At 39.0% G+C, this 15,986-nt stretch overlaps 1 protein-coding gene across 1 annotated transcript; it reads right to left on the bottom strand.

Moving 5' to 3' along the window:
* Window positions 1–13,237: 13,237 nt before the first annotated feature.
* LOC139193079 (uncharacterized) lies at window positions 13,238–13,561 on the bottom strand. The gene has a single exon (XM_070816039.1). The coding sequence runs from the start codon at window positions 13,559–13,561 to the stop codon at window positions 13,238–13,240; it is 324 nt and encodes a 107-aa protein (XP_070672140.1).
* Between the last annotated feature and the right edge of the window lie 2,425 nt (window positions 13,562–15,986).

The following is a 15,986-nucleotide window of genomic DNA, read 5'->3' on the forward strand; positions in this document are numbered from 1 at the left end:
CATTCTCAGAGTTTGTCCCCGCCAGATGTAGCGTCATTTTCTGCTCTACGTGTGAGACCAACCTTGCAGACGTACCAGCCCCGTCTGTGCACCCTGGCCTCGTGTCAGTATTGTCAATACTTGTTTTCATCATGTTGGCCTGTTCCTCCGCCCTTTGACGTTGCAAGTAACTGTTCGCCGGAATATCCATTGCCTTGTCCGGCAGGCCATAGAAACCACCCTCGCATTGTTCGCATTTTCTTCTCCGATGGATTTCACGAGCCCCGGTCACCGTAACCTCCATTCTTTGCGGAAATAGCAAAGCACTTACCTTGGACACATGTGCTACCCTTAGATCACCATTAAATCGAGTTCCTCCTTCAGGCGAAAGTGTCGCTAGACGAGGACATGCACTTGAGTGGCCCAATCTCCCACATTGATAGCAGAAAATTCTGAATCCTTCATATTTGAATCGGATCTTATAGGATCCTCGGGTAGGGCATGGCACTGAGCAGCATGTAAACAAGGGTTGACAAGCATCAAAATCCATCATAATCCTCAAGAATCCCCGAAAACCCACCTCTGCTGGGTCTTCAACTTCAAGAACCGTTCCGATTTTTGTCCCCAGACTTCTAGCGTTTTTCTCTGTACAGTAGTTTCTGGGTATCCCATAAGCCTGTATCCAATAAATAGCTCGATCCGCTTCAATGTCATCTAGGGAGTGGTAAGATGGCCAGAACTTCACAGAAAATGTATAATCCCTGATAAACCAAGGGTTGCCTTCCAAACTTTTTCTGGCAACATGCTCATCCCCTATTGTGATGGCATAAACATTTGCTTTGGCCCTTTGAACACTAACCACCCCCATTTTGTTCCAGGCTAACTTGAGAGTCTCCTTTACCACCGTTTGGGAAAGCTCGTTATCTGCAATTAATCTCCCCACCAAATAGATATTTTCGTCACCTCTTTCCTCCAAATCTATGCTGTCTTCAAAGGGAAAAGTGAGAAAAACCAGTTTCATGGGGTAAATTGAGACTAAATGACAATTTCAGTGGGCAATTAATTAATTAGCCTGTCGAAAATGGATTCAATTTGAAATCACATCAGGAGGGCAATCTCTTAACAAAGAAGATGGTTAAAAATTCAAATAGGGCCTCAAATAGACTATTTATGCTCATGTGATTGTCTCATTCACCGATTCTCAGCTCGTAAAACTTCCAATTTTTTTTGTGGGCGGTGAAGATAGTGGTTGCCACATCATGGAAGTCCATACCATTTCAGCAACCTTCATGATCTTCTTCTTGATTTTGGCAACTTGAGTTGTAGGGTGGAGTTGGTGGTTTTGCATTGAATTTGGAGGTGATGGCTTGATAGGAGTGGTGGTGACTGTTAGTTAGTGGATGCTATGCTTTCATTACTTTCTATTAATTTTGAAGACAAAATAAGCCGTATTTAATTTAATAGATTTTTAACTGGAGTTTAACGAATGTGATATTGTTCAGGGCCTGCACTCTGAATTTTCTTTCATTTCCTTCGGAGGCTGTGGCAAATTGATAGATATCCAAAATTGTAAGCATTCCCAATGTCAAAGTTCAGCATTTCTGTAATGGTTTGAGATGTTTTTCCAAGCCTCACATGGATTCACCTAAGTTTACTTCTTATTATGTTTGTAATCAGCTTCCTGGCAGTAAAAAAGAATTCAGGTTCTTGAGAGCTCGACCAGAAAGAATTCATAGCAGCTACTCTGCCGTGGGGACTCACTAGGACTATTTGTACAAGTTAAATATCTTGATCTCTGAATTTGTTCCTAATTTCTAGCAGATACTCACTAGGTTTTTTGCTTCAAAATTTGGATCCATCTTATATACAAGGGAACTTTAACGAAAAGCTCCCGGTACTGTTCATTTTAACAAAAAACCACATTTTTACACTAAAAAATCAATCATAGTATTATTCACTTTACCCTTTATTTTGTCCTTATCGTTAACACTCAAAGTTTTCAAACCATTTTCATTAGTTTTCCTTATATATAAGGGCAACACAAAATGTGAACAGTGATTTTGGTGTCACCAAGTTTCAACAAAATAAGTTAGACAAAAATGCCCCCAAGACAAAACACTTCAAAGGCATCCGTGTTGTAAACAGTGGGTATGTTTGCCCACATGTATACAGTAAAAATTCATATGCTAAAAAGTGAAGTTTTTGTAAGTTTTCAAGGTAGTTGCTCTATAAATAGAGTACTACAAGTGTTCAAAACGCATAGATACAAAAAGCAATAAGAGAAGAAAGATAAGTTAGAATATTTTCTGCATTCTCCTATTTCTCTTTTACCTGCAATCATTATGTTATAATTAATAAACAAACAGTGTGATATATTACATCCGCTTCACTCTTGTTCTTAGTAAATGTTATTTCTCTAACTTTTGCCTATTTATAACACGTTATCAGCACGACTCTCTAACCCTAAAACATTTCTCATTTCTCTTTGCGGAAAGAAAAAAAATATGTTTCCTTCAAGGATTTTGTTGTTCATCTTCTTCCTCTGCCTCACCTGCTGGATATACCGTCGTGAAGAATTGTTCGCAGCATGTCTGCTTTTAGTTCTCAACATTACTGTTACTTATATCTTTGATTTCTTGTTTGGTGCAGTTTCTAATTTCTAACCCAATGTTTATTTATCTTTGCTGCGATCAAAGATGGTGCGGTATCATCGTCCATCTTGGAGTACAGATTTAATTTTACTGCAAATTTTAGGTGGAGCGGTATAATCGCCCACCCTACCCTGCATATTTAAATTTGCCTACTATTTAATTTTATTGCGATTTTAGGTGGTGTAGTATAATCACTCATCATGTTCTGCATATTTAAATTTCTACTGCTTTAGTGGTGCGGAATAATCGTCCATCATATGCTATTCAATGAGAATGGTGCGGTACAATCGCCCTCCTCATTTATTATGTAAATCTCGAGCCTGAAGTTTTCGAGTGCTTATCATTTTGGCCTAAAGATCAAAATGAAAATTTGTAAGACCTAGAAGTTCCAACAATATATTCCTCTAGAATACACATTATTGCAAGTTCTTACACCTCTTCTTTTTCTTTCAGAAAAGAAAATGACGAACTTGGCAAAACTTGATTTTGTTGCCCTGGATATTACTGGGAAAAATTACCTTACTTGGGTAATGGATGCTAAGATTCATCTGGAGGCAACGAATCTTGGAGAAACTATTAAAGAGGATAATAATGCATCCTCTCAAGATCGGGTAAAGGCCATGATCTTTTTCCGTCGCCACTTTGATGAGGGACTGAAGAGCGAGTACCTCATGGTTGAAGATCCACTAACACTCTGGAAGATACTGAAAAATAGATACAATCACCAGAAAACGGTGATTCTTCTGAGGGCTCGTTATGAGTGAACTCACCTAAGGATCTAGGATTTTAAGACGATGGCTGAGTACAATTCTGCTATGTTCAGAATTACCTCCCAGTTAAAGCTCTGTGGAGAAACCATTATTGAGGAAGACATGCTGGAAAAGACTTTCAGCACTTTTCATGCCTCCAAAGTGCTCCTATAGTAGCAGTATAGAGATTGAAGCTTTACTTAATACAACCAGTTGATATCTATGCTCCTTGTAGCTGAGCAAAACAATGAGCTTTTGATGAAGAATCATCAGTCCCAGCCTACTGGATCAACACCATTCCCAGAAGTGAATGCTGCTTCCCTTGAAGGGAATACCACATCCTTTCATGGCAATAATTACAAATGAGGACATGGCCACAAGCGAGGCCCAAAAGGCAAGAACCATGGTATCCAGTTTCACAACCAGGTTCTAAGGCATAATTTAGGCCCGAGCTTTAAAAATGCAAATTGTCAGAAAGGCAAAGCTCATATGAACACTCCTAGAAATCTTGAAGGAGTTTGTCATAAGTGTGGTGGCAACAGGCACTGGGCATTGAAAGTATTTCTCGAACTTGATACTTGCAAAAGTAAAGATAACAACAATATCAGGGCAATTAGATATAATTGAAGGTTCAGGAAAAGCCCAGATCATTTTACCAAATGGAACAATATTGTTCATACAAAATGCATTGTACGCTACTGGATCCACTCGAAATTTGTTGAGTTTTAAAGACATACGTCTAAATGGATACCACATTGAAATGAAAAGTGCAGAAAATGTGGAATATCTATGCATTACCTCCAATGATACCCAGAAGCGTATATTAGAAAAGTTGCATGGTTTATCAAGTGGATTGTATTATACATACATAAAGATAATTGAGGCACATACTGTCATGAACCAGAAGTTCATTGATTCAAAAGTTTATACGATTTGACATGACCGTCTAGGTCATCTAGGATCTACCATGATACATAGAATCATTACCAACTCTAATGGACATCCTGATATTTCAAGCATTGTTAGTAAATTAAATATTTTTTATATTGTTCTATTTAAATTAATATTTCAGCCATATATATAAAGGAAAATGAGAAAGCAAAGGGGTGAAGCTTTTATAATACTCAAATTACCCTTCTCCTATTAAGATTTCAAAATAATAATAATAACTCACAAAAAAAAAAAAAAAAAACAACCAAACAAACCATGTAATGGGACTGGGTGGTTATATTAATTACTTTTCAAATTTTATTTCAATAAAAAATAGTAATATCTAAAATAAGGTGAATAAAAAAATAATTAAAAAAAGCTAATTGTTACACATGTAGGCTGTGGATGCAAATTTTCTCCTCCTCGATCTTGGACGATTTTGCACCTACAAAACAACTAGCACCTTAGGTTAAGGCCAAAAGCCTCACGCACCCATGATGAATGGGGGGGGCTTTGGCCGAAGAACCTCCGATGCCAAAGTTAGAATTTTAGAGAGAAATAGTGTTTAGAGTATTTTGGATTTTTGCCAAAGTGTTGGAATTGGCTTTTTGGTGAGAATGAGAGTATATTTATAGGGATAAGAGGTGGCTAGGTTTTTTTGGGTTTAATTTAGGTTTAATTAGGAGTTACCAAATAATTAAAAGGGGAAAATGGTGGAAAAGGTAGAGAATATGATAGGCTCTTTTTGGATGGGAATGGCCGGCCCTTGGTGTGATTTTTGGGGTATAATGGGTGATTAATTTGGTGATTAATGAATTAATTAGGAATTAATTCATTAATTAGCCAATTAATCTCTATTTTTATGGGATAATTTATAGGTTATGAAGTAAGTACCTATAATGAGGATGGATGAGATAAATTGGAATTGGTTACCTTTTTTGGAGCATTTTTGACTTGGTTGAGGATGATTGTCCGCCGCTCATGCGTAGGAATCTCGGTATGCCTCAAGGGTATTTTTGTCCTCTTTTACCAAAAAATATACGTGTCGCCTTGTGATTATTTTTGGTTCCACATAGGCGTGTGGCAAGAGACTAGTGTTGTATGATAGGAAAATAGGGTATAAGTGTATTGTGATCCGTGAATGCGTAATAAACTTAAATTACTATTACACAAGTATTATATTCTAAAATATTATAAAAAGCAAATAATATGTAATATTATGTTGAAAATGATCAGTCTTGATTCAAATCCGAATTCATCCCCACCCCATCACCACCACAAGTTCCACCGTTGTTACTATTGCTACCACAACTTCCACTATTGCTACAATTACCCACCGGTGCAACCATTGTCGCCTCCAGACCCCTTACCACAATTGTCACTACCATAACTACTTTGTTAAACGTTTTTAGTTGCCCCCCCCCCCTCCCGCCCGGAAACTTACAATTGAACAAATTATTATGAACTTTTATAATGTTGTCCTTTTAGGCCTCCAACTTCTTATTTTTAGGAAACTTCATGTTTTACATTAACCACGTGACATCTCCAGTTTGTTCTTATCTATAGGAAACATCATTCCTTACATTAACTATGGTTAATGCACGTATCTGTAATATGCATTGTTTGTGTTTACCATAGATGCTTAACGTAGTTCATTGTTGCCATAATGGATTATCATGGTAAACAAGAGTAGAAATGCCATAAGTAGTATTCTTCGACTAGTAGACTCTGTTGAGTTAGTGAATTTCGAGTTTGGTGAGTCTCAACACCCAAGCGTGAAAGCTAAAAAGTACTTGCCGGTCAGATCTACTTGCCGTGCCTGTGAGATAATGGCACCATTGGCAAGAAGCTCAATAAAGAGAATAAGATTTGAAGCCAGTGCAACTTAACTAACCAACTCCGTGGACCTCGTGAAAGAGATCCTAACGAGGCTTCCGGTAAAGCGCATTCTCCAATGCATGGCAGCTCCAAAACAATGGTACTCTTTAATCTGTGATCTTTTTTTGTTGTAGACTATGCCAAAAGAAACTCAAACTCTCTGTCGAGTTTGATCGTGAATGGTCGCATAAACCCACACCCTGAATTTTTCTTCGTTTCCCTTCGACGGGAATCAGACCTCGAAGATATCCAACCTTGCTTTAGAAAGCACCAAATCAAAATTCAAGATATCTGTAATGGGTTATGCTTGTTGGGATTGGAATTAAACAATGGGTCTATTCAAAGCCCAGTTTCTGTATTTTTAAACCAAAAGCTCTAATGGGTATTATTTTGATCGAAATGAACAATCCACAGATCCAGAGGTTTGAAAGAGCTTCATATGTGGCGTTGTAGGCGCTAAACCCTCTTTCACATTGAACACAGTTCACACTAAACAAATTTAACTTAATCGGTTTTTACATAAGAGAAGATGCTTTCTGATGGCATTTTGGTTGTACTGGCTGGATAAAAGCTGAAGTTGCAATATAAATTCTTATCCTCTGACATTAGTTACATAAGCAATTGGGAACAAAGAGGATTAATCTGAGAGTAAAAGGCTTAAATTGGCGGAAAGATCTCTTCTGTAAAAGGCAACAAAAAGGCAGAAGATAAGGGCACTCAACTTCCAACACAAGAAGGCTTTAAATCTCTGCAACTTATATTTTCCAAATTTCTTTTGTAATTCAACACTTTTGCAATTTTATTTATGTTTAAAGGGGTGTGTACTTCTCACACACCCCTTGTTAATTTATGTCTGTTGATCTTCTTCAATTCATCAAATCCGACGGTCGAAAACAAAAAAGATGTGGGAGAAATAAAAAGGGATGTGTGGATATCACACCCCATGTTTAAAATTCTGCTACATTACTTATAGTATCGATTTCCTATAAGAAAACTTCATTCCAAAGCACTTCAGTCACTGGTATGAACTTGCCCGAATAGATCTACAACCTGATTGCTTGTATTTTGTATTTTTTTAGTTATTACTTTGTTGTTGGATATTTGATAAGTGTTTAAGTTCATTGCCTTCTTTTATTTTTATATAGTTTGTCATACAGTCTGTGATTATATTTATTGGGATTGCAAACTAAGTTGAACCTAGGTCCATTTAGTTTGTGATTACCATTTGGTATACACAAAGAAAATATTTGAAGTACTTTACATAACAAGGCATAGAAAAGAACTTAACATAGATTTTAACCCATATATGGCACAATCTCTTGATTAGAAGCTCAGTTTACTTGCAGAGACACACCCGAGCTATCAAACTTTGAGTAAAGATGTGTTGGCCATCACCAAAATGATGATGAGACATCACTAAAATGATAGCGGAGTCATAGGTAATAAATTAAATATATGAATGAATTTGAACTAAGAAGCTCAATTTTATTAAGTACTAATTAACTTGCAAAATCCTACATTAGTGTTTGGACCCAAATTTACATCATCGGCCCGTGTAATCGAGACCGTAGAGTAAACATAGTTCTCAGCCGTCGGATGGAAAAGTGAAAATATTTTTGTTAAAAGATAATATTATGGTTTTTATCATAACTTGACATATTCTTAAACGGGATGGATATGATGCAAATTATATCCTCAAGTAAGAGTGTTTGGGCTCAAATTAACATGTTGGGCCGAGTATAGAACCACTCTCGGCCCGGGAGGCCTGGCGACAGGGGAGCCTTGGATCATTTAGTACGTGGGCTCCTAAACCTAAGTCGGCTAGGTCATATTACATTTACTAGTCGAGTCCTAACGCGATAAGGAGTCTCGGCAAGGGTAATAACCCGGAAGTGAATCCGGCTCAATAGAGGACTAGGCTCACAATCCTAGTAAACATAGGACTGGTCGAGTGGGTGTTTGATCCGGAGAAGAAGACCTAGTTCGAGTAGGGTTTTGACTCGACTTCAAAGGTATCTAGTGCTATAAATAGAGGAGGCTGTGCATCATTCAAAGGACCTCCAACACACACAAAACTGCCCTGCGCAAACTTTCTCAACACCTTGAGATTTTTTATTTTCTTTTTTCGCCGACACATCTTCCGTTGGCATCAACAGCACTGTGAAGGCAACCGGTGATATCTTAAGTCGGCATAGATAGCTCTGTCACCGTAGAATCAGCCGATCTCGCAGCATCTTCCGTTGGCATCAACAGCACTACGGCGAGGACGACTGGTTACCTATCCAAGTCTCGGTCGAGAAGGATTTCCGAATCCTCATTGGTCGAGGTCATCTCATCAGCCTTCTCGGCGAAGTGGGGTGTTACCAGGTTACTGTATTCGGCACATTGACAGCCGAATTTGAGATTGAACTTCGCAAATTAGCAGCCTTGTCTTCAGGCTCTAGAACCCAAGAGGCCGAGAATTGTTCCTTCCTCGGCCGCAATCGCAAGACACAGAAGTCAGCAGCGCGCTCAACGCAACATCATCAAATTTACTCCTCGGCCGAGCTCGGCCGACGAGTTGGCACGCCCCGCAATCACCGAAGGACGTAGTTAGCTTAGAAAATACTCGGCCTGCGCGCCACGTAGGCTTTGTAGTTTCTAGGGTCAACATTTTGGCACGCCCAGTGGGACCCAGTGCTAATACTACGAAGTTCATATGATATATCAAGATTCCAATCTGGCTCAACGTAGCCGATTGTACGAGCTCCTAGAGGAATTGAGAAAACACAATGAGGAATGTAAAAGATCTTTGGAAGTGGAAAAAGTTCTTCGTGGCCATGGAGAGATGCAAAAGTCATTCGCTTGCATGTTGAGAATAAAAGCTCATGTTACCCTGCAAGAGCAATGGGTAAATGAAGACAGAGCTCGATTTAATGCCTGGCTAGATAAAGAAAATTTTCCTTACGTTTCTGATTACAGATCAATTCCATTTGAAAAATGGTTAGGTCCAAAGGCCGGGGGGCAATTTTCCGCTCCGGCCGTAATCAGACATCGGCCTAAGAAAATTGTTAATTTAGCCGAAGAACAAAGGCCACCTATTTTTTCGGTCGAGGCTGAAAATATGGTCGGCCAAGAAGACAAACCTAGGCCACCTATTTTTTCGGTCGAGACTGAAAGTGTGGTAGGCCTAGATGAAGAAATTCAAGTTTTTGAGCCACAAATCGACTCAGAAAATAATTCGTCAAAAGAATGCTCCAATGACGAACGAGGCCGAGATATTGGCCTAGCCCAAGAATCTACGCCAATTGATATGATTATTGGCGATAAAGTCGATATGGAGAAATCCTATTCGGCTAAGTTGTTTGAATTAAACGCCGAAATTATGCCTGGGGGGCATAATACTTGTTCCACACATTCGGCGGCCGAAAATGCAAAATATTTCACCAAGTCAGAAATATTGGGAGATGATCTTTTATTCGGTTTTGGAAAATGTCAAAGTGAAAATTTTGATGTAAAAAGATCTCGGCTTGGAATAAAGCATCGTTGGCCTCCTCCTGACTACGTTTCGGCCACTTTTCTTTTCGTTTGCTAAAAATATAATTATATATAATAAATTATTTTCTTAACCATTCGGCCCTTGACCGATACTTAAGAAAATAAGAGGGGCAACAAGTGGTGTGCTCGGCAAAATTTTGGTCATTTTGTTTTTAGCCGAGCTCGACAAACAAGCCGACCTGAGAAGAGTTATTTTCGCTGCTATCAATAGTACCATGCCTATGGTTAAAGTGTGGGGACAAGTTTCAAAACCATTTAATCAGGAAGATGCTAGGGTCAAAGTTTGGCCGAATAAGTCATGGTTGCTGTTTTGAGGTTATATATATATATATATATATATATATATATATATGTATATAGTCATGATTGCTGACAATGGGTTTGATATGCATATATATGTAGGCAGGCCGAGCTGCCAAGAAAAGACTCTTCTCGACCTCGGCCAAATTTATCCTCGACCCCAATTCCAATTCTTCTCGACCCTGGTTCATAACTGTTTATCTTCGGCCATGAGTTGTTCTTTGGTCGAAAGGAGCCGTGAGTAAACAGCAGCAAGGGATAACGGTCAAAAGTACATCTGATTAGGCTGGAGATACTTAATTTCCTTAATCATTCGGCTTACGAGCCGAAGTTCAAGGAAACTGGGGGGCAATGTTTGGACCCAAATTTACATCATCGGCCCGTGTAATCGAGACCGTAGAGTAAACATAGTTCTCAGCCGTCGGATGGAAAAGTGAAAATATTTTTGTTAAAAGATAATATTATGGTTTTTATCATAACTTGACATATTCTTAAACGGGATGGATATGATGCAAATTATATCCTCAAGTAAGAGTGTTTGGGCTCAAATTAACATGTTGGGCCGAGTATAGAACCACTCTCGGCCCGGGAGGCCTGGCGACAGGGGAGCCTTGGATCATTTAGTACGTGGGCTCCTAAACCTAGGTCGGCTAGGTCATATTACATTTACTAGTCGAGTCCTAACGCGATAAGGAGTCTCGGCAAGGGTAATAACCCGGAAGTGAATCCGGCTCAATAGAGGACTAGGCTCACAATCCTAGTAAACATAGGACTGGTCGAGTGGGTGTTTGATCCGGAGAAGAAGACCTAGTTCGAGTAGGGTTTTGACTCGACTTCAAAGGTATCTAGTGCTATAAATAGAGGAGGCTGTGCATCATTCAAAGGACCTCCAACACACACAAAACTGCCCTGCGCAAACTTTCTCAACACCTTGAGATTTTTTATTTTCTTTTTTCGCCGACACATCTTCCGTTGGCATCAACAGCACTGTGAAGGCAACCGGTGATATCTTAAGTCGGCATAGATAGCTCTGTCACCGTAGAATCAGCCGATCTCGCAGCATCTTCCGTTGGCATCAACAGCACTACGGCGAGGACGACTGGTTACCTATCCAAGTCTCGGTCGAGAAGGATTTCCGAATCCTCATTGGTCGAGGTCATCTCATCAGCCTTCTCGGCGAAGTGGGGTGTTACCAGGTTACTGTATTCGGCACATTGACAGCCGAATTTGAGATTGAACTTCGCAAATTAGCAGCCTTGTCTTCAGGCTCTAGAACCCAAGAGGCCGAGAATTGTTCCTTCCTCGGCCGCAATCGCAAGACACAGAAGTCAGCAGCGCGCTCAACGCAACATCATCAAATTTACTCCTCGGCCGAGCTCGGCCGACGAGTTGGCACGCCCCGCAATCACCGAAGGACGTAGTTAGCTTAGAAAATACTCGGCCTGCGCGCCACGTAGGCTTTGTAGTTTCTAGGGTCAACATTTAGCCTCCCTACTTGGAAACACATTAGGGTTGAACCTTATCATTATCACATCATGTCCAGAGTATAATAGTAATACATACAACAATCATCACAAAACATATGTTTTGTGCATTGCATATCGAAAGTTTGATCATGCATTATTATTACAACTTGATAAAAAACAGAAGTTGAAAACCCTACGACGTAGGAAGAATGCACTACTGCCAAGCCCACTCGTCTTCAAATGCCGCCTTGGTCTTACTAGGTCGTGATGACTATCATGCCATCAATCAGTTAATCACTCACTCACCCGTTGTATTGCTCAGGAGCATCGGCTGCAATGACAATAGGACAAGGTTCTTCCTTCCCCTTATAGGACATGCTCATCAACATACCCAGCAAGACGTGAGCGCACTTGTCTATCAAATGGTGCACATGGGTTGTGGTCTGTAATGAGTCGTACACAAATATTTTTCCCTTAACCAAATCAAATTTTACGGCCACCCAGTCCTTATCAAGATTCAATGGCATGAATACTTTCTCTACCCTATCGAGCAATGATATATCAAACATGGACCTCTCTCCCTTTATAGTCTTCACCAACACTGGCTCAAATCCTTTAAAAGACTTTCGCCCCTGCCTCCTATTCCTCTTGCAGCTGTCCTCAACGCATGGCAGCGTGTCCAGTAAGCCTATGCATAATTCAACAACATATAGCACAATTAATCGATACGATAACATATTCAATATCGAAGCTGCAACAATTTTGAATATTATAATAGAAAAGAAGTCTGACAGTTTACCATAAAATAGTCATTGGTATTGGTTGTCATGACTGGTCGTATTCTGCTAAGCTCAAGTTGATGCTTCCTAAGGAGAAACACCTCAAAGTGGATGTGCTGCCATAATGTAAGTATTAAATCAGACATTACCAAGAATGCAATCCCAACCTAATTCAATCACTCCATAATAAATATTGTATAGTCACTTACATTAGTGGACAACCAACCTTTTGGCTCAAGGATGCGCCTCCAGAAATTAGTGCCCTCTAGGCGTCCTAATGGCCAACGGGGCAACCAGACTAACCATGTAACAAAAAACATAAGGGCTCATCAATGTAATCATGGAGAATTACTCAAAAATGTTCATGCATAAATAAAAATAAAACTTTAAAGAGTAACTTTCTCAATTTCGTTCTCCTTCACATTCTTTAATTGATAGAAAAATTCCATTTTATCAAGCACTCATTGTTTATCTACATTTTAGTTTATGGAATCTCTCTACATAATGTCCTCCAAGGGCTGACAGGCATAGAGTTTTGGGCATTTGGTGAGGTCAAAGACCATCGCCGTATGATCTATGGCCATTTTGCGTTTCTTTTTTGGATCCCTTTTATGTGCGACAAATTTCACCGTCGCTCTTGTAAAACGGATGTTCTTTTTCGTTCCCAAATACTGGAAACCAAATGTGAGTACCACTACATCATCATCTGATCATCAACATCGAAAAGATCAACTTCTTCATACCGGTCCAGTACTGCTTCTCTCAACAAGTTAAGAAGCTTTGCACATATATCTGTGGGACTGTCCCAATCAACAGTCTTGTGCAACACCTTCAAAGGCTTTTCCTCCTTTTCAACCATAATCTTCTTCCCTCTGTTCTCACCTTTTCTTCCCTTTTGATTCCTTGGTTTCTTCCTCTTTGGGATCTTCTCTTTCTTCCTCCTCTTCATCTGCATCCTCTTCCTCACCTTATTCCTTATCTTCTTTCTCACTACCTTGTTCCTCAATGTCTTCCTCCTCACCCTCTTCTTCAGCGTCTTCCTCATCATCATTTTTCTCACCACCCTCTTCCTCACCACCTTCTTCTTCCTCATTCGAATCCTCCAACCCTTTTGTCTTAACATCCTTTCTTAATTCCTGCACAATCGTGGCCAACTCTTCGATCTTCTTCCACATTTTTCGGTCTGAAATATCATTCTCATGCGCCATTCGCACCACATATATCTGCAACTGCTTGATCTCTGTTTTCAACTCATCGACATCATTAATGTCAAAGGTTAGGTTGTCAGGCATAACATGTTCCTCATCATTTGTCCACCTCTAATAGGCTTGCTTCCTCTCCCCTTGGGTAAATTTCTCGAATGCCTACACTAGCTGCCAATTAACATAACCGTCATCAGAATTTAATTTATCACACATACCCATACTTAAACATTCACAAACATTCATAAACAGTATTATACATTCATAAATAGTCATACCTCTCGGCTCTGCGTGATGTACATCTTCAGCTGCTCGAAAGTGAGCTGCTTCTTTGTTGTTTTCTAGTTGAGAAGTCACGGGATGGTTGCGGATAAGATTTTTACCATGTGCAAAAATAGGGATAAAAACACTTAAAAATACTTGCAAGAGTAAAAAGGTAATTGTAGAATAAACGACTTAAACAAGGTCATTCTCCACAAAGATTGATACGAATAATTGTATTTAAAACCAGTCCTTAGCTAACTATTTAAAACAAGTTTTGGAAAAGATTTGAAATTGTGAATTAAAAATAAAATACATAAAATAATTGAAATTGATTTTAATGAAAACTTGGCAACAAAGAGAAAATAAAATAGTCTTGGAAAAATCAAATGTTAAAAGCCCTAGGGTTTAGCTGTCACCGTTAACAATCCTATATAATTTTACCAATTATTTATGAATTACACATGCAACTAACCTAATGTATATTCTCCTTGTGATATTAAAAAAAAACATATATTTATCATGTAATCCGTATGTGATATTCAAATCATATATGAACATGCAATATTCGTTAAGCTTTATGAAAACCTTAATTTTGAAAAACCATGCAACCCTTAAGATCATGATATTCGCCTTAAGTGAATTTATAATTATCAATCACAAGAAGCCCTACTCAATCATCCGTTGATATTCCGACCAAATTGCATCTGATTACTTATCTAAATATCCTAATGGTAGCTAAGCATTAAGACATAGAAACATTATAAGCACAATGATTAATAATTCAAAGTATGCATGCATAATATCATAAGCACTTAAATAAAGACTACATATTCATGCTAAGACTCGTGGCCTCACCATAGCAAAAGGAAGTTAATAAGAAAAAAACAAAATATTATTAGAAGAATGGATAGAGAACACATTGTAAGTAAACTTGAATCGTCAAAGCTCTCTAAGCTGAGTGCTCCAAAAGAGTGTGTAGAGAACCCTAATGCTAGATAACCTTATTTATACTACCACAAAATAAAATCCTTCATAGGAAAGGTCTTCTAAAAACTAGAAACATAACCTAACACTAATGTGGAGAATCGGCCTCTTCAATGATTTGCCATGGTCAGGACCTTAGACACCTCCAAAATGGGCTTAAGATGACTCTTTTTAAAGCTTGAGACATCCTAAACATATTTGAAGACAAATACATTACCAAAAGATACAATCTTGGATGCCAAAAAGCCTAAATAAGCCCAAAACGTAACCTTGGCAGCACTACGTGCTGGTCATTTTTTCATCGCCATATTTAGCTGCTTGGTAGAAAAATCTGAAACTTTGACACGAACAAGTTGAAAGACTCATGAGCATTCTCCAATTGGAATTACTCCAAAATTTATCTGTTTGATCACTTTTACCTCAAGAAGGAGTCACAAGTCCTACATTGTTAATATAAGTATTAAAAATTTACCAACATAATTACCAAAGATACTAAGAGTAGGGTTAAATATATAATTTAAAATCGGCTATCAGATGCTGCATCAATTATCTTACAATAACATAAGGACTTCTCTAGTTGGGGAGTTGTTTCGTATACCCACACTTGTGCGTAATCTAAATTAGTACTCAATCACAATTATTATAGCATTAATAGCTACAGAAGCAACACATAGTACCTGAAAAGCATACGTAAGGCCTTTGTAGCCCAATCAGGCTCTCTACCCTTCTTGTTTGCCCTCCCTTATTTTTCATCCTCATCATTTTTGTTCACATCATCATCCACTCTTCCTTTCCCTCTCCTAAAAGCAGCAAATGAGGTAGTCTTGAAGTTGTTCAAATGATATTGCACCCCACCAGGAATAATCAACCTATCCATGTCCTCAATGAGGTGGAAGTAGTCTACATTCACAGCCATATTGCTCTTTGCCCTTATCATGACAGCCTTCACAATGTATGCGAGCCCTATTTGACACACCCCGCCTCGAAGGAGGGCGTGCCCAGAAACAAAACCGTAAGAGCGTGGTCGGGGCCCAAAGCGGATAATATTATGCTATGGTGGTGGAGCGGGCCCGGGAAGTGGTTTGCCCCGGGCCGGGATGTGACACTATCTTCAACACATAATCCTTGTTTTCACATTCTTTAACAGCTCTTTCAAGTTCAGTGCAAAGTCACAAAAATTTCTTGCTCACTTTCTTGGGGTCCATCTTCGCTTTACGTTTGCCCTTATCTCTCCTGCCCTTGCTGCTCTCTATATCAAATCCAAACT

This window comes from Malus domestica, chromosome 16 (genome assembly GCF_042453785.1).
Source record: "Malus domestica chromosome 16, GDT2T_hap1".
Taxonomy (NCBI): domain Eukaryota; kingdom Viridiplantae; phylum Streptophyta; class Magnoliopsida; order Rosales; family Rosaceae; genus Malus; species Malus domestica.